Source organism: Schistocerca americana, chromosome 1 (assembly GCF_021461395.2).
Source record: "Schistocerca americana isolate TAMUIC-IGC-003095 chromosome 1, iqSchAmer2.1, whole genome shotgun sequence".
NCBI lineage: Eukaryota > Metazoa > Arthropoda > Insecta > Orthoptera > Acrididae > Schistocerca > Schistocerca americana.
In genome coordinates this window covers 1,094,963,159-1,094,983,931 of record NC_060119.1, presented here as the reverse complement: position 1 = coordinate 1,094,983,931, position 20,773 = coordinate 1,094,963,159, and the positions used below count along the sequence as shown (strand labels likewise).

Genomic DNA, 20,773 nt, shown 5'->3' with positions numbered 1-20,773 from the left:
ACCTCAGAATAAATGGATGTCACATATCTGCTCTAGTTGTTGCGCACCGCTTGGAGGAACTGCATTGCATATAATAATATTCTCTTTTTTTTGTGATTCTAGTGAAATTTTTCTTCAAAAGAAGTGGAATGAAATGGGAAGTGCAACGAAATCTTGAATTCAATAAAAAATTAAATTTTTGAGAAAATGCTTCTGAAATAAAAAAATTATTATTGGGAGACTTGTTGGAGAATAATTACAATAAATAAAATTTTTCATTATCTAATGATTATATTAATTAACAGTATACCTTATTCCTCATCTTGACCAGTGTTGCCGACCGCCTACATCACACAACCGCACTGGGCTGCTACTACTGACCGACCGCTCTGCATGACGACTACAGACTGAGTACTGCTCTCAACTAGACAGAGCTGCAGACTCGCAACGACTGAACTGACAGACTCGCAACGACTACTACTGACAGAGAACCGCTCGCAACACTCGCGCGGTCAAGCGCATACTCTCTGGTCACAGATGCTACAATGCCTCGCCATCGCTGCTATGTTACATACGTGTTTCACTACTCAATGGTCTGAAGAGGACCACAGTAGTGGTCGGAACCTGTCACCTTGTTAAATAAATCGTGATCAAGACTGTTTTTAATAGTAATTACCTTTCAGTATGTCGAAGAAAACGATTTATTGGCAAATAGTCATCACGGATTCAGAAAATTTCGTTTTTTTAAACCTTAACTAGCTCTTTCTTCTCACGAAGTAATCAATCCTATCGGCAGGGGATGAACCGGTTCCATACTTTTAGATTTCCAGAAGGCTTCTGAGATGTTCCTCACAAGCGTCTTCTAGTCAAACTGCATGCCTATCGATTAACGGATCAGATGAATGCTTGATTCGTGATTTCGTGTCATAAAGGTCATAGTTTGTTGTAATTTGTAGAAAGTCATCTAGTAAAACAGAAGTAATATAAGGTGTTCCCCAAGCAAGTGTTACAGGCCGTCTGATGCCCCTGTTCTACATAAATGACTTAGGAAACAATCTGAGCTGTTGTCTTAGATTGTTTGCAGATGATGCAGTCCTTTATCGACTAGTAAAGACGTCAGAGTATCAAAACTAATTGGAAAACGATTTAGACAAGGTATCTCGCGAAAAGTGGCAATTGATTCTAAATAATTAGAAGTGGGAAGTCATCCACACGAGTACTAAAGGAAATTCGCTAAATTTCGGTCACACAATAAATCACACAGATCTAAAGGCTGTAGATTCAACTAAATACCTAAGGATTATAATTAAAAATAATGTAAATAGGAACGGTAACATAGGTAATGTTGTGGGTAAAACAAACCTAAGATTGCGATGTATAGTCAGTAACACTTAGAAAATGCAACAGGTCTACTAAAGTATTGCTTACACTACGCTTGTCTGTTATCTTGTGACGTACTGCTGTGCGGTTTGAGATCGCCTCCGGTGAGACTGACGGAAGACATCGAAAAAGTTAATAGAGGGGCAGTTCGTTTTGTACTATCGTGAAATAGGGGAGAGTGTTACGGACGTGACATTGGAGTGGCAGTCATTAAAACAAAGCCGTTTTTCGTTAAAGCAGGATCATCTCATGATATTTCAGTCATCAACTTTGTCGTCCGATAGCGAAAATACTTTGAAAGTGCTCTCTTATATACACAGAAATGATCGTAAAGTAGGCGAAAGCAGAGCTCGCACAGAAAGATACAGGTGTCTGTTTTTCCCGTTCCCGTGCGCTGTTCGAGAGTGGAATGGTAGAGAAATAGCTTGAAGATGGTTCGATGAACCCTCTGCGAGGCACTTAATTGTGATTTGGAGAGCAATCATGTCATGTAGATGTATGTGTAGCAGTAAAAAAAAAAAAAAAAAAAAAAAAAAAGGCAATGAGCACCCCTTTAGGTCTTATCATGAGCAGTGATGCAAGATTCAACAACTGCTCCCCTACACACAATCTCTGAGTATGGGGCTAATTTGGCTTTTTCTTTTTTCGATGTTGGGGTACCAACATCTGTGCTACTAGTGGTACAGCGCTGGCCACGATTGTTAAGTGCGCCTGTTGCTCTCTCGCAGGGACGGCGCTTCGCACGTGGGAGCTCGGGGCCAGGAGCAGCAGCTGTCGGCGTTGCAGAACATCACGGCGCTTCTGCGGCAGTCGTTCAGCAGCCAGTTCGTGTTCCCCGTGCTGGGGCACGAGGACGCGCCCGGCGCCTACCACAACCTCACGCAGCTCTGGAGCTACTGGCTGCCCTCCGAGGCGCTGCACACCATGCGCAAAGGTAACGCATCGTGATAACTGAAGTCCGTAACGTACCTGGTTATTCATATAGTGGAGTTGGCCGATGGAAAATTATTCTGTTACGTAGCCTGGTACATTATTGTTGTTGTTTTTATGGTCTTCAGTCCAAAGACTGGTTTGATGCAGTTCTCCATGCTATTCTATCCTGTGCAAGTCTCTTCATCTACGAGTAACTACTGCAACCTATATCCTTCTGAATCTGTTTAGTGTGTTCATCTTTTCGTCCCCCTCTACGATTTTTATCCCCCCCTGCCCCTCAACTCTTCCCTCCAGTACTAAACTGGTGATCCCTTGAAGCCTCAGAGTGTGACCTACCAATCGATCCCTTCTTCTAGTCATGTTGCACCACAAATTTTTCTTTTCCCCAATTTTGTTCAGTGCCTCCTCATTAGTTACGCGATCTAACGATCTAATCTTCAGCATTGTTATGTAGCATCACGTTTCAAAATCTTCCATTCTCTTCTTGTATAAACTGTTTATCGTCCATGTTTCACTTCCGTACATGTCTATACTCCATACAGATACTTTCAGAAAAGACTTCCTGACATTTAAAACCAAACGTGATGATAAAATAATTTCCTTTCTTCGGAAACGCTTTCCTTACCATTGACAGTCTACATTTTATATCCTCTCTACTTCGACCATGATTAGTTATTTATTATATGAATTTAAATTGAGACTTAACTATAAAAGATATCTCGGTTCACCGCCTGAATTCACCTACCAAGCAACAACCTGAATGTTTCCTTGGAAAGATAGCGCATAGGTCTCAATTCAGGAAAAATTAATGAAATTGTTATTGGTGAGTCTTGATGTCTTCATTAATTCTGTAGAAGAATCAGATTGGGAAATGTTCTTAAATGTATTAAAAAGTCATACAAGTGCTCAAAGAAAACTCACTCAAATCTGCACAAAACCCAGTGGCATTTTTGCTTAATATGACTACCGAATATTAAAACCATACACACTGCTCATATTAATTACACGATTTATATAGCAATCTAATCACATTAATAGATCCATGTCGCCCTGTTTCCCATAATCATAAAATTACAGAGCACAAAGGAAACATTAGTACAAATTCTAAAAATCGCGAAAGTTCTTCTCAACTGCTGCCTACACAAGATGTTCTTAGTTATTCTATAACAACTGAATCCAACCAAGAAATGAATTAAGGACTGAATGAAGCTGAAACTTATACATTCACAAAATTGCAGCACTAACGACTAAAACTAGATGCACCTGTTCTCAGAGCAGTGGGACTGCTCACTTATCACCTACAGTCTCTACTGTGGACCGGAAGTTGGCACACAAACAATATGCATATTGTGCCTGTGCCAACGTAACAAGGAAGACAGACCATCAATCGCTGATGTTTCTCTGACCCAGAAGAGATCCCCGTTGCAAAACGCAAAAGTTGGCTAAGCTGCCCCTACATTCACAGAGACTTACCCCAAGACCAGAGACATAAGTAGTATTGTAAGGATGGCATCAGCGCAATTTTGATATAACATTGATATCCAAATTAATTAAATTGATCAATTAATTACTCTCACGCACCCACCCCCACCCCCACCTTGACCCTCACCCCCTAGATGACGTCATATATTTTCCTCAGCCTCCACGAGAGCCCCGCCCCTCCCCCTTCCTAACCCTCCCACTTCCCCACCTATGCTATTGGTGGTACTTTCGAATTTTGGCATAAATTTAGAATTTTGGCGGGAATTACAACTGGTGTTATCCTGGTGCAAAAATTTCACAATACTACCCTAAATTAGCGGCAGACCTACTCAAACACTACCCTTCACCTGCAAGCTGGTGGGGACAAAAAGGCTGGAGTGGAAGATACCATCTTTATTTGTGGCTGGAATTGTGTTCAGCTGACAAGATGCTGGTGTTGGACAGAGAGGATTTTGATAGCTATATTACCTTAAGCATACAGCTGACGACTTTTTCTATTGCTGTTTTATGTCAGAGTTCGCTATACACACCTCACCCTGCATTGCTCCACAATCACCCTGCAGTCCAGGTAATCAAGAGCAATACGTGCTACCACAGCTGATTGAAAATGCTTCTCTGTTGTAATTAGGTGTCGGAACTGTCGTGAAAAAGCTGAAGCACTTGTAATCAACGGGTCATATAGCAACACATGTACTGGGGATTGGGAAAAAGTATTTGTAATAAAAGAACTACCGCAAAAACCGTCCCCAGAAGATTATAGTTTGTCAGTAGTTGCAGCTGTGTCTTCCTCGACGGGCGGTCATGAACTGACCAACTTGGAGGCAGTCTTACTCCCCACCACCCTACCAACCCTCATCTGTCTCTCTCCTAACTGCAGGTAGGGATAGAGGCCTGTTCTGTCTTGTCGCTGATGGTCCAAAAAGAAATCGTTTTGATGGCATTGATATACAGTCTCCAGTCTGCAAAAATCAGTCGCAGGTAGGCAGAAGACAAGAACAAGATGCTTCATACAATCTATTAAACGTATTTCTCTGAAGGACTGGATCACTCCTGGAGCAACAACGAAAATTCGGAGAAATCCCTAGATCACTTTTTCAAACGTCCGCTGCTTGGAAAACAGGCAGCTCACTGCCTATGCTGACCGCAGCCCCTGGACCAGCCTCCCGCCGATCTCATGGCGGAGTCTGCAGTACAATGCGTCCCGGATGAGCATGTGACTGGGTGGTCAACACTATCGATGCCGACAGAAGCTACGCTTAAAACAGACGGTCACACTGTCGTCCCCTGAACAAAAGTGGGATTAATGATGGTTATCCTGACTGCATGTTTTTGTCTAAAAGGGCAGCTGCGACCTCCTATGGAAGACGCCCACCACATCTCTGCTACCTCCGCCAGCAAGCGCACGCCGTTCAGAGGGGGAAAAAATTCACTGTAACAGTTGCATTTAACGTCAACGCACCTCTCACAAGTGAGTCTCTATTAAAAAGGAAAACACAATTGCGACAACAATAAAATATCATCATTGTTTGAAAATAGGTGCAGCCCACTTTCATTTGGTTTTATGAGCAAAACCGGTATAGTTTTTACGTTCGACTGCAGGACACAATTCGCGTCGTATTATATTGCGATCCAAGAAAGTGAAGAAGACTACAGCACCACCCCCGATTACGGATGATCAGACTGCAGGGGTCAGGGCTATACACCATCTATACATGTCCAATCGGGAAAAATGTTCACTATCGCTCACTTCGGAGGGATCAGTTTTCGACTTCCAGAAAGGGCACCGCATTTTTACTTCCCCGACAATTCCTGTGTGTGTGGTGAGGGGGGGGGGGGGGAGGGGGGGGGAGGACGTGAGCACAGCCCTAGGACAAAGAAATTCCCACCATTTTGAAAACTCCCGCCAAAATTCGAAAATCCTGTCAGTAGGTTAGATGGTGGTCGGGGGAGGGTTTGGGAGGGAGAGACGGCAGGGAGCCACATGTAGGCTGAGGAAAACACATGAGGTCATACTGGGGGCGCCAGGTGGGAGTGGAGGGTAGTGGGAATAATTAACTGATCAATTTCATTAATTTTCGTATCTATTTGACATCAAAATTGTGCTCATGCCCCCATTACCCTAGTAATGACATACAGAAACTGCAGCACACGACAAACACGCTTAGAAGCAGACAACCGAAGGGATGGAACAAGGAGAACTTAGGGAGAAATTGCAAGAATATGGTTATTTACTGTTTTGTAATGAATGAAAATCTTAATATGCGTGTAGCTAATGTGGAAAATGATTTAGATATGAAATATAATTGATATACACTCCTGGAAATGGAAAAAAGAACACATTGACACAGGTGTGTCAGACCCATCATACTTGCTCCGGACACTGCGAGAGGGCTGTACAAGCAATGATCACACGCACGGCACAGCGGACACACCAGGAACCGCGGTGTTGGCCGTCGAATGGCGCTAGCTGCGCAGCATTTGTGCACCGCCGCCGTCAGTGTCAGCCAGTTTGCCGTGGCATACGGAGCTCCATCGCAGTCTTTAACACTGGTAGCATGCCGCGACAGCGTGAACGTGAACCGTATGTGCAGTTGACGGACTTTGAGCGAGGGCGTATAGTGGGCATCCGGGAGGCCGGGTGGACGTACCGCTGAATAGCTCAACACGTGAGGCGTGAGGTCTCCACAGTACATCGATGTTGTCGCCAGTGGTCGGCGGAAGGTGCACGTGCCCGTCGACCTGGGACCGGACCGCAGCGACGCACGGATGCACGCCAAAACCGTAGGATCCTACGCAGTGCCGTAGGGGACCGCACCGCCACTTCCCAGCAAATTAGGGACACTGTTGCTCCTGGGGTATCGGCGAGGACCATTCGCAACCGTCTCCATGAAGCTGGGCTACGGTCCCGCACACCGTTAGGCCGTCTTCCGCTCACGCCCCAACATCGTGCAGCCCGCCTCCAGTGGTGTCGCGACAGGCGTGAATGGAGGGACGAATGGAGACGTGTCGTCTTCAGCGATGAGAGTCGCTTCTGCCTTGGTGCCAATGATGGTCGTATGCGTGTTTGGCGCCGTGCAGGTGAGCGCCACAATCAGGACTGCATAAGACCGAGGCACACAGGGCCAACACCCGGCATCATGGTGTGGGGAGCGATCTCCTACACTGGCCGTACACCACTGGTGATCGTCGAGGGGACACTGAATAGTGCACGGTACATCCAAACCGTCATCGAACCCATCGTTCTACCATTCCTAGACCGGCAAGGGAACTTGCTGTTCCAACAGGACAATGCACGTCCGCATGTATCCCGTGCCACCCAACGTGCTCTAGAAGGTGTAAGTCAACTACCCTGGCCAGCAAGATCTCCGGATCTGTCCCCCATTGAGCATGTTTGGGACTGGATGAAGCGTCGTCTCACGCGGTCTGCACGTCCAGCACGAACGCTGGTCCAACTGAGGCGCCAGGTGGAAATGGCATGGCAAGCCGTTCCACAGGACTACATCCAGCATCTCTACGATCGTCTCCATGGGAGGATAGCAGGCTGCATTGCTGCGAAAGGTGGATATACACTGTACTAGTGCCGACATAATGCATGCTCTGTTGCCTGTGTCTATGTGCCTGTGGTTCTGTCAGTGTGATCATGTGATGTATCTGACCCCAGGAATGTATCAATAAAGTTTCCCCTTCCTGGGACAATGAATTCACGGTGTTCTTATTTCAATTTCCAGGAGTGTATGATAATTTAGTATTGAAAGGTCAGTATTCCTATTAGCTCATCTATCTTTCAGTGTGAATTCATAGGAGTGCCAACACATAATGGATGAAGAAATGTAGAACTGGACATCAACACTGGAAGTCTGTGAAGCAACTTCTATAGAGACGTTTCAAGATTTCAAATAAAAATAGGCTGTAAATTCCATAGTAAGGAATTTTGAGGTTTTGTCTGAAATGGAGCCTACATGTGAAGCCAAATAACATATAACAGGCACAAACTGCCACGAATCAAAATTCGGTACCAAATGCGATCAAAATATGGTACTCCTCAACGTTGGGTAAGATGTGAGCTACATCCTAGTCGTTTGTAATAGTTTGAGTGGAAAGAAAGATGAATTAAAAGAGAAGATACTGTGGCAACAATGAGAAAAGAGATGAAAAGAGGAGGGAATTAATTTGTAAATTCAAGTAATAAACGTATTCCTGCAAAAGCTCGTCCAGCACAGAAGGTAAATTTCATTACCGATCACTAACGAACATCATAACTCGCCAGAGTATTTATTCATGATTTACCAAGTGTTTTGGTCCAGAAGATTTAAAGTACATGGTAAGGGTTGGGTTGTTTTGGAGGAGTACACCAGACAGCTAGGTCATCAGTCTCATCGGATTAGGGAAGGACGGGGAACGAAGGCGGCCGTGCCCTTTCAACGGAATCATCCCGGCATTTGCCTGGGGTGATTTGAAATGATAAGCAATCAAGACAAATATCGCCATCCACCTTAGTAACATGAATGAGTATGACTTCGTAGATTTAAAGAAAGGAGTAGATCGTAATTTAAACGCAGAAAATAAAAAAAACGTATCTAAAGTACCGTGGTTATGGTTGGAGAAATGCTAGTCTCATGTGGTTAAGACCAGGAGAAGCTTAAATGAAATTGAGACCTGGGAAGGTATCCCTATTTTGAGTAGAGTTTTACGATATGCAACTACCTGCCCTGGATGTAACAAGCCACATCTGTGTAGAAAAGAAGAAAGATTTGATTTAAATGTCTCGGTACCTGACAAATAATGACCACGTAAAGTTTTGCGAAACGCAGTGAATTTTTACTATTTATGAACTACATGACTTAGAGCTACTTATTGCATTTCCACGTCCAGTATGTTGTTCATTCAGTTGCAACACTATGTTTGTAATATCCTTTGAAAACTAGATCCTAACTACCCATAACTTTGACGCAAAGCACATTAATACAGCAATTACGACCATTAATTACGTAGTATGCTTAAAAGTCATTTTCCTCAAATTCATGATTTTAGCACTTGGATCCATTTTTTATATCATATCTTAAATTCAGTGTGCACTGGTATGAACTTAAGAACGAATGTAACTTTCACAGGACAAACCACTGCAGGTAACATAACTCGGCGAAAGTTGGACCGTACATGGAAAGAAATTCTACAGAAATACTGAAAGAAGTTAACAGAAAGAAATACGCAATGAGACAGTAATTACACTGGACTCACGGCAATTCACGATGGTCCCCCGGACGTTACAAAAGGCGGGACATGGTTCTTAACAGGGTGTGTCATCAATACAGATGGTAATGCATGCTCTGCAATACCCTTGTATGCTGGTTGGTAACGAATTCTTGTGGTAGGCGGTTCCATATCTCCACCGGCGCGGCTGTCAATTGCCGGTCGTTGGTGCAAAATCGACGTGCTGCAATAGTTATCGACGTGCTGCAATAGTTCTCCGCAATGCATACTGAAAAGGTGCGCGTGGGGAAGGAGTACAGCGTTACAATAATGTTGACCAGTGAGTACCATAATCAAAATATCCACTGGTGTACTGCCGGTCTACAGTGTACAACGGGCACAATACTTCGGCGATCATACATGTCGCCATCATCAGGTGAACTGACGGACTGAGCTCCTGTGAACGTGCCGGCACAGAGATCCGTACGCTATGGCTACTCAGAGGGAACTGGGTTCGGTCGCGGCGGCGGCGGATTTAAATACCCCCCGCCCGCGGCGCGCTCCCTCCGCTGTCCGCGCCCCGCGCCACGGTCGCGCGGTGGAACAGATTGCGACGGCGTCTGAGATGAGGTCGGAGTGATGGCTCTGTCCGCCGTGGTCGTCACAACTATACGTTTGCTCGATTTACTCTTGATTAATCCAATCGCTGGTTCCCAAGCCTTGCTAAGATATAGCCGCAGCCACGGTTTATGAGGTCGTCATTGGTGCGAATTTCGATGGCCTCTCTAACAACGCTGTCCCAGTATCTCGACGTCTGTACCAGAATCCTTGTGCGTTCATACTCCATAGCGTGATTTTCCGACGAACAATGTTCAGCGACCGCCGACTTGCTCGGATACATCAGTCGAGTGTACTTCTGGTATTCACGGTATTCACGATCCTCGACGGTACGCATCGTCTGACCAATATACGACTTGCCACATTGACACGGAATCTGGTACACGCCGGCCTTCCTCAAACCGAGGTCATCTTTGGCGCGCTCCCCACCAGTGCACGAGGTTTATTCGGAGGACAAAACACAGCTCCGACCCGGTGTTTCTTCCAAGTGCGGACGATTTTCCCCGAGAGTGCGCCTGTATATGGAATAAACGCAGTGCCTACTACCTCCCTCGTGATTTCATCCATCTCCACAGGTTGTGCTGTAGTGGTTGGGCGGAGAGCACCCATATTTTCGAAATACAGTTCTCAGATGTTCCAATTCCTTGGGTAGACTCTCTGCGTCACAGATAGTGCGCGGCCTATGTACTAGAGTTTTAAGTACCCCATTCCTCTGTGAAGGGTGGTGGCAGCTGTCTGCGTGCAAATACCGATCAGTGTGCGTTGTCTTCCGATACACCCCATGACTTAGAGTGCCGTCAACCCTTCTCTTGACCAAGACGTCAAGGAAAGGTAATTTACCCTTCGTTTCAGTCTCCATAGTGAATTTGATGTTGGGGTGTATGGAGTTTAGACGTGTAAGGAAGTCAAGGAGTTCATCCATACCATGTGGCCAGATGACGAACGTGTCGTCCACATAACGGAAAAAGCAAGTAGGTTTCCACTCGGATGACGACAGGGCTACATCCTCGAAGTTCTCCATGTACAAATTCACTACCACCGGTGAGAGTGGGCTACACATGGCGACTCCCTCCGTTTGTTCGTAGTATTCTCCATTAAAAAGAAAATACGTGGTAGTCAAGATATGCCTAAAAAGTTCAGTGGTCTTCTCGTCAAACTTCTGACTAATCAATTCTAGTGACTCTCGCAGGGGTACCCTCGTAAACAAGGAAACGACGTCAAAACTCACCATGATATCTGACTCATCCAACCTGAAGCTATCCAGGCGTTTAACAAAATCAACGGAATTATGGATGTGGTAAGGGCATTTACCCACATAAGGAGTTAATATTCCAGTCAGGCATTTGGCCAACAAATATGTAGGTGCCCTGATGTTGCTGACGATGGGGCGTAATGGTACCCACTCTTTGTGAACCTTCGGGAGTCCATATAGTCTAGGCGGTACCGGACCTTTGGGTAACAATTTCTTAGCGTCACCCTCTGGTAAATCTGCGTCCTTGAGAAGCGACCTCGTCTTATTCTCCACCTTCTTTGTAGGGTCAACGCTGATCTTCCGGTAGGAAAAGTCATATATGTCGTGGGTATTTTGATTATCAAATACGCCGAGAGAAACTCAAGAATCACAGTGAGTACCATGTTCAAACATTTGCAAGTAAGTACCGCCACGCAGTATAATGCCTCCCCACCTATTATCGCCTGGCCCATCAGAACATATTCGGCAATATTCTTGGGTGCATTACGTGTCCCGACGTCTCGCCATGTGAGGGTATTAAAGGTGCCCAGAAACAGTGTCACACATTATCGTCTTAGTTTCCGGGTGCTTAGGTGTGGGGAGGCATAATGTTGCATGGGAATTCTGACTTCCAAATATATGAGTACGGTACTATCACCGGTAAACGTAGTTGGGACATTGTACTCCTTCCACATGTGTATCTTTCCAGGGGTGCATTCGGCTCTGACTTCATTTTCATGTATGACAGTGCGCGACCTCATCGAACATAGCAGGTGGAGGAGCTCTTGGAACGAGAGGGTACACTATGTGATCAAAAGTACCCGGACACCGGGCTGAAAATGACCTACAAGTTCGTGGCGCCCTCCATCGGTAATGCTGGAATTCAACATGGCGTGTGCGTACCCTTAGCCTTGATGACAGCTTCCGCACTCGCAGGCATACGTGTATTCAGGTGCTGCGAGGTTTCTTGGGGAATTTCAGCCCATTCTTCACGAAGTGCTGCACTGAGGAGAGGTATCGATGTCGGTCGGTGAGCCCTGGCACGAAGTCGGCGTTTCAGAACATCTCAGAGGTGTTCTGTAGGATTCAGGTTGAGACTCTGTGCAGGCCATCCAATTACAGGGACGTTATTGTCTTGTAACCACACCGCCACGTGCCTTACACTATGATAAGGTGCTCGATCGTGTTGAAATATGCAATCACCACCCCCAAATTTTTCTGCAACAATGGGAAGGAAGAAGGTGCTTAGAACATCAATGTAGGCCTGTGTTGTGATAGTGCCACGCGAAACAACCAGGGATAAAAGCCCCTCCATGAAAAACACGACTACACCGTAACACCACCGCCTCCGAATGTTAGTGTTGGCACCACACGCACTGGCAGATGACGTTCACCGGACATTCGCCATACGCACACCCAGCCATCGGATCACCACATTGTGTACCGTGATTCTTCACTCCACACAACGTTTTTCCACTGTTCAGTCGTCCATTGTTTGCGCTCCTTACACCAAGCGAGGTGTCGTATTGCATTTACCGGCGTTATGTGTGGCTGTGGATCCTTATGCAGTTTGGAATTCCTGTATGATGGTCTGTATAGATGTCCGCTATTATGCATTACGACCCTCTTCAACAGTCGGCGGTCTCTGTGAGTCAGTATAAGAGGTCGGCCTGTACGCTTTTGCGCTGTACGTGTCCCATCACGTTTCCACTTCATTATCTCTGAAACAATGGACCTAGGGATGTTTAGGAGTGTGGAAATCTCGTATCTCGTGTACAGACGTGTATCACAAAGTGACACCCAGTCACCTGACCACGTTCGAAGTCCGGGAGTTCCGCAGAGCGCCCCATTCTGTCTCTGAAGATGCCTAACGACTACTGAGGTCTCTAATATGGAGTACGTGGCAGGGCAATCCACCTAATATGAAAAATTATGTTTTTGGGGTGTTCGGATACTTTTTATCACATAGTGTATTCGGCGACTGGACCGGCCTGCCCCTTCTCCAGACTTCAATCGCACCGAGCACGTGTGGTATGAGTGGGGGGCATGTATTGTAGCAGATCGCCATCCAAGAATGGCCATCCAGCAGTTGTCAAGCGCGATGGTTGAGGAATGGAACGTCATAAAACAAGAACTACTTACCAACCTTGTGGCCAGCATGGCAGTACGTTGCAGAGAATGCATTCCCGTCCGTGGCGATCACACTCTCTGTTAAGGACCGTGTCCCACAATTTCTTATGTGCAGGGGACCATCATGAATCCCTTTGGCTTCAGAGCAACTATTGTCTTTGAATGAAAAGTCACTGTTTTGGTCTCGTTGCATATTTATTTACGTTACCTTCTACACTATACTGTAGCAGTTCTTTCTGTATGTGCCACAAGATTCGTCGCGCTATGTTACTTGGCAGTGGGACTTCATGTGAACGTCACTTGCGGGCCGCTGTGGCCGAACGGTTCTAGGCGCTTCAGTTCGGAACCGCGTTGCTGCTACGGTCGCAGGTTTGAATCCTGCCTCGGGCAGGGATGTGTGTGCTGTCCTTATATTAGTTAGGTTTAAGTAGTTCTACGTGTAGGGGACTGATGAACTCAGATGGTAAATCCCACAGTGCTTGGAGCCATTTGAACCATTTTGATCGTCACTTTCGCTCAACTGTGTATTTTACATGATCACTCTAAAAGAAATACGTAACATTTTTCTAAAAGTGCTTCTTTTGTTCTACACCATTGCTTCGTGCATGTATTTAAATTTAATTCAACTTGTTTCTAGAAGCTGTGCTGTGATACCGCTCCATCAAGGTGGCTGCTGGCTGGCTCTGAACACTATGAGACTTAACTTCTGGGGTCATCGGTCCCCTAGAACTTAGAACTACTTAAACCTAAGTAATCTAAGAACATCACACACATCCATGCCCGAGGCAGGATTAGAACCTGCGACCGTAGCGGTCGCGCGGCTCCAGACTGTAGCGCCTCGAACCGCTCGGCCACACCGGCCGGCAAGGTGGCTGCTGCACCTAATGTTCCTCTGGACATACTATAATAGTTTTCCTAATGTGAGAACGGGCAGTGACAAATATTCAGAAGAAACTGAAGGAGGTGTCTGGGGATGACGCTGCAGACTGCAGTACAGTTGGCGGTCGGGCAAGCAGTCTGTCTGGCGAGAGTGAGCGCACCAGTACTCGGGACGTCCCTCACAGCGGCAGACCGAGCGCTCCATAGACCACTGCCTTCACTCCTGTGCAGAGTATTCACCACATGGTGTTGGCTGACAGACAAATAGCAGTGAAAGAACTGACAGTCTGGTTGGGAGTGGCAGAAGCGAGTGTGTGTAGAATAGTGAAACAGTCGAGGTTGGAAAAGGCTTGTGCCAGGCGGTTTCAGAGAATAATCCCGCCGAGATCACAAAGCTTCTGAGGACGACATTGAAACACCCACCCTACAGCTCTGATCTATCACCGAATGATTACTACGTCTTCAGTAAACTGAAAAAAATCGCTTTGTGCCAGAAGATTTGAAGATGATGACTCCGATTTGAAAGGTGGCAAACAATGCTTCAAACAGTGCAGGTGGCGTTAACTAATTAAAAGTAACTAACGATGTTAAGAATGCATCAAGACATCGTAAAAATATGGAAGGTGTGAAAAACTTTAAATAACACTGCGCATTTCTTTTAGAGTGACCCTCGTAACTCTTCTAGTTGTATTCCATCAACCCCTTCAAGTCCATTAAAATGAATCAGGTATACATATCGTGTAGAATGACTCGTTCCACATAATTTTGATAAAAGAATTGCTCGAACGATTAGCGGAGTATGTAACTAACCAACCAATGGTTTAATCGACAAAGATGACCAAATTATGAGCAGTCAGTCTCATTGTGTCAACGGCCTCGGTGAAAGAACCAAGAGAGTGAGTGTATAGGGATCAGGCTGCCCAGTTCCCTTTACGGTGGGTAATGGCTACAAGAAAATCGAAAATGAAAACCGCAGCTTATACACCTATTGTTAATCCCCATGAAACGTGAAGTGTCAGGAAAAGATGACGGATTAGTTCCGCATTGGGATTCCGGTGGAAAGGATTGTGAACGCGAGTGAGTCCATAAGAAAAGTATTGGAGAATCAGTGAAAGGGAAAAATTCCACGACTCAGTCGCGGGATCTCGAAAGTCTGAGTGTGGCAGGGATGGGAAATACAAAGATGCAGTCTACATATAGTTCGGGTCAGTGAAGTGAGACTAAAGGAAGGTAAGGATTTCTGTTCAGAAGAATATAGGATAATATCAACAAGAGCATAGAATGAATCAACGAGAGTAGGGTTCGTTATGTATAAGACGATAGTACGAAGTGGTTTACTGTGATTTCAGCGAAACGACAGGAAACTAACGCCAAAAAGAACAGTTTAGACATTACGAATTCACAAACAGACGATGAAGAGAGAGAGAGAGAGAGAGAGAGAGACAGAAAAAGAGTAAAACAGAAAACATGGAGTATATCACGGTGAGACAAAAAGGTCGAAATCAGATACTCGATTGTAAGTCGCACCCTAGAACAGACGTAATACCAGATGAAACAATGATGACGTTTAAGAGAATCATGAGGAAGAATCAATGTGGAAATCCGTGATATACTGAATTAATGAGGGTGTGTGGAGCTCTCCGAGAAAATAGTTACTATGAAAATGAACACCACGGTCGCCAGCTAAGCTGGAGATGGTTCGTAAACCTCGTCAACAGGCCCTGGTGGACCCATTGGTACCAACCGACAGCCGAGTCATACTCTGTCAACGGCGTCATTTGACGCATTATGCAGGGGCGTGGAAACAATTCCGTTCTCCCTGCCGTGGTCTGGTTTCGTGTAATGGAGGAAGTTTAGGAATCGACATTCTTAAATACTGCAGGTACAGAAGTTGGAGAGGACGCTAACAGGTAAGGAATGTGGGTTTACTCAAGTTTATGGCTGGACGAAGGATATTTACAAAAAATCCAGGAATAGATAGGAACATATCAATGTAAGTTACGTGGAAATGAAATTAAACAGGAATTGTGCTGGTTTCCAAAGCGATATGGTAGCATCAAAAGTGTGTAGTAATGAAAAATAAAGCGATCTTTACAACAGATAAATTCAAAATATAAATAATTTAAAATATTCAGTGAAATTAAAAGCTAAGGCGTCAACATAAAAGAGTGAAAAAGGAAATCCACTATTAAACGCAGAGGAAAGAGCGGATAGGTAGAAGCAGCACAATGAGGGCTCTAGAAGGCAAAGGAACTGTCTGCTGACGTGATAGAAGAAGAAATTTGGGTCGATTTGCTCCACTATTAGTATCTGCAGGAACTTTTGGCCACTTGAGATCGAACAACGGAAAAGCAAAGTAAGGGAACCCTTGCGACTACTCCGGCAGTCTTGGTGAGGAACAATCTACGACTTAGTCTACTATCTTTGTTCACTTCAGTGTCTTAAGAGTCGTTCGTGCTTCCGCACTCTGAAACCCATGCATTTACTGATGAACTGACTTTTAGACTGTTATAATTTAGTAGGGAGGTTGGCGAGATAATTCATAAATTGGTAAACTGTATGGGTAAATCCTATTTGAGTGATAATGTAGTGGAAGCATCGTTTAAATGCAGTAAATGACTGTTGCAAATATTTCACACATGTATGAACGGTAGCGTTACAGAACTGCGGATTAAATTGGAAACAAAGGTAAATAACAAGTAATGCAGCGCAGCGGAGAAGTATATATGGAACACGTGCATGCAAATATTTCACACGTGTATGAACGGTAGCGTTACAGAACTGCGGATTAAATTGGAAACAAAGGTAAATAACAAGTAATGCAGCGCAGCGGAGAAGTATATATGGAGCACGTGCATGCAAATATTTCACACATGTATGAACGGTAGCGTTACAGAACTGCGGATTAAATTGGAAACAAAGGTAAATAACAAGTAATGCAGCGCAGCGGAGAAGTATATATGGTACACGTGCATGCATTGTTCGCATAAAAGCTCTTCAATTACGAAATTCGAAAGTAAGCACTCAAAGTCGGACAGTACAGTTGCTCGCTAGTAATCGGGACGTAAAATTTACGTTCTTTATCACAAATAACCAATGCAAATCAAGCAGTTTAGCCCACTATACCGTATCTAAGTATAAACTGCAGCAAAATATTTAAAATACTTCTGCTTCTAGTCCCACAAATAAAGCTCCTATCGGCACTAAAACTCGTTCTCCTAAAGCACCATCAAATATTCTACCCCCGATCAAAAGTTAAAGTTCTAGCTTACTCTCACCATAATTATTCCAACGATTGATACCCGAACCTGGTTTTAGTAGGGCAACTGCTTAGCCGCCCAGACTATCTCGATGGCCGTCAAGCACAGCCGCCAATACAACACCAATCCAAAAGACGAAAGCCTCCCCTGACGAAAATCTCGAAACCAAAGACTATGTTTGCACTGCTGCGCGATCTTGAATACTTGATATAAATGTGATATCACAAACTACTGACTACGTGTTAAATATTGAAACAATCACCAAGATTCTAAAGTAAACAGTCTCCACATATATACACATTAGTTCAATAAACCCACAATTATTGCTATCGTTTTACGATCTTTCATCAGAAAAACAATACAGTGTTACAAATGTTATCAACAAATTTTCTGAATATGCTTACATCCAATTTTTCAGTTTACTTTAAAACGAATTACTACATTTAGCCAGATGATGTACTACTTATTAGCCAAATGGTGTACTACTTATTATTCTCACTTCCATCGAGATTTAATACAAGTTTTATTCAAGTCCACTTACATAAATAACAGTGTAATCTAATAGCTAACATAAGTAGTCATTACCTGGAATGATTATGTGAGGAAGTTGTTAAAGTTTGCTGTCTTCATCTTGTGTATGATCTGTAGCTGTGGCACATTTGGATATCTATTATTTATAAAATCGTCTGTAGCTTTCTGTATGCAGCAGGATTTAAAATGTATGTATTGTTGTGTTTGCTGATATCATATGAATAGGAGAATTAAAAAAATAATATATTTCTTATTGTACACCCAAAAAGCTGAGAAAATATTCTGATACCATAAAATGATGTTGCCGACCTCATCACTGCAAAAAAAATTAATGAAACGGTTAAGAAAATAAATAATTTATTCAGAATTTTCAAAGTGCCATATCAGGAAACAGACTGGTTGTAAGTTCCAACAAGAAAGCTCTTCTTTCATGCGCCATTAACACAGAAGCACTAACTTTTATTTATGATATTAAAAGCGCAGAAATACGTCAGCAGTAGCAGGACTCTAGTCAACAAAAACCATTTCACATTTGTTTTAATCTGTTACAAGGAAATAATATAGTTAAATTTAAGAAAACAATATCTAAGTAGTAACTTCTGTTTCTTATAACATCTATTCTTCGGATCTGACGTTGCAAGTTCACTGTAAAATTCCCCGTGGTATTGAGGAAAAATTGTCAACTTCTTCAACAGGCAGTTCTATTTTGCAACTGATAATCATATCTGGTCTTTCATATGATGTACGGTATGTCATGCGTCTGTTATAGGCTTTGCTCTGAATAAACTTTCATTTTTCCATTATTCCGTTCCAAAATATGAATTTTCATGTATCTATTTGTGATGGATAAGTATAAGGACACATTTACATTCACAAAAATGTTTCAGAAGCATCTTTAAAATCAAGAAAGTCTATTTTATTCACTGGACTTGCATGGAATCGGTACACAGCTTCACATGATTTGCGTAAATTTTGCGAAACAAAAGCCCTTGTTTACCGTTCTCCGTTTCTCTATAAGTGCAAAATCTCGGCCACGGTTCACGTGTAGTGCCTCTTCACCAAAAACTTAGACTATTTATTATCTTGTGAAATCATCCCAGGCTATACGGAGGAGAGCTTGACTCATGACACTTCGAACTTACTGGGAACCAAAGCTCTTCACAAAGACCATACGACATCTGGCAGTGAATGTTTGGAACATTTTTTCCGTCATTTGATATTTGAAGAAAAAAAAATGAAGTGATCGTATGGCATTGTTGGCCGGGATGCCCCATTTGGGGGAGTTCGGCCGCCGTATTTTCATTTTGATGCTTCATATGAAGTGATGTCTCCATTGATTAACTTGTTATTAATCTCGACTGTTCAGCGTAATACTCACAACTGAAAATAATTGCACGTTGTTCAATACTTGCCGTAGTCTAGAGTTAACGCTAAGCTCGTCTCACCACCGCAATTTTTGTTGTGTTTTTGGTTTTATTGGGTTAGGTCGGTAACATTCTGAAAACGCAACATCATCTCATATTTCGTTCACTGTAGTCGCCATTGTATCTTTTCCAAGCGTGTAAACCATGCCTGCGTGGATCCTAGTCGCCATTGTATCTTTTCCAAGCATGTAAACCATGCCTTCGTGGATCCTCCGAGAACACGTCCAACATTTGCAAATGTGAAATGTTGGTCCATTAACCGACAGACGTTTCAATGCAAGTGAGTAAACGTGCTTCCACTGTGTTGTACAGGTGCTAGATGTTAGTTTGTGCGTTGGCTTTCCGCGTCTGTTGCAACTGGTCGGTTAATCCAACTTGTGGACGACACTAAAGTCGTCGTCTATGATGTCCCCGTATGCGCTCGATTGGAGACTAATCTGGTGATGGTGCAGGGCAAGGCAACTTGTCGATACTCTATAGAGCACGTTGGGTTACGACAGCGGTATGTGGGCGAGCGCTGGAATGCTGTTCATGAGTGGCAGTATAACAGATCTAATCCCCAGATTGATGTACAAATTTGCAGTCCGGGTGCGGGGTTTGAATACGAGAGTGCTCCTGCTGTCACACGAAACCACATCCCGGACCATAACTCCTTGTCATGGTCCAGTGTGTCTACCACTGGTCTAACCAACACACGGCTATCACTGGCACAGAAACAGAACCAGCTTTCATCAGAAAATACAACAGACCTCCATTCTCCCCTCAAATGAGCTCTCGTTTGACACGACTAAAATCGCAGATGGCGGTGGTTTAGAGTCAGTGTGTAACCTGCCCCTCACTTATCGACCTTAATGACAGTGAAAAATTAAACCGCGTGCACCTAATGGAAATTTGGGAAAAGCAATCGTCACCGAAGTTAATTTGTCGGTAAAGAGGGAGGAAAGGGTTACATCTTAATGAAAGGAAAAATGCAAATGAAATTGGTGAAAATTAATTTTGAAAAGGGGTACAGTTAATAAAGAAAGTAAATGTGCTGTCGTTACGTTAACAGTTAATTGGCGTTAATTAGATATTTGAGATTTGGGGAAAATTATGGTCGCCAAAGCTCTATATGGACAACTACTATAATAACTGAAAATGAAAGATTAATGCACATATATTTAGCACTAAAAGCGTGGCAACTGAAGGTTGACACGTGTTGTGTGAAAACTGAATGTTTGTCAGAAGTAATAAATTTCGCTACACTCTGACTTAACTCAGCAAAAGAATTAATAAAACCGGAAAATTGAAAGTTAATTTAGTGACTGAAATTAATAGTCAACTACGTTTCTGAAGCACTACGAAATTCAATAAAATAAGGTTAGTCTTGGGCTACATCAACAATCATTTCAAAAGCTACTAGAATCTACGCAATTTAGAAATAAGAGATATAACTTTGAACTTGAATTAAATGATTCTGAACATTTAACAATAGTAAAATTTAGTACGTGCCAAGCTGAGCTGCAGTCACAGGTAAGCTAAAATATGGTAACAAAACTCGCACTCTTCATTTGTGCTTAATAATCTAAATATTGTAGCCAGCTATGAACACCTTAACTGAACTTTGAAATTAAAGCAGTGAAATCGAATTATATTGTTTTAATGCTGGCGTTTGAATTTCAACAACACTCGAGTTCATTTCGGAAAAGGAAGGGACCCTGCTTGGTAATGCAATTGGGACAATGAGCAACAAAGGT

The 20,773-nt window shown here is 43.7% G+C and overlaps 1 protein-coding gene across 1 annotated transcript in view; it reads left to right on the top strand.

Moving 5' to 3' along the window:
* LOC124596580 (acid sphingomyelinase-like phosphodiesterase 3a) overlaps nt 1-20,773 on the top strand; it is a 152,396-nt gene that overhangs the window by 24,285 nt on the left and 107,338 nt on the right. The window contains exon 2 of the mRNA XM_047135774.1: nt 2,088-2,293. Within this exon, the coding sequence (XP_046991730.1) occupies nt 2,088-2,293 (206 nt within the window). The remainder of the gene's footprint in view (nt 1-2,087; nt 2,294-20,773) is intronic.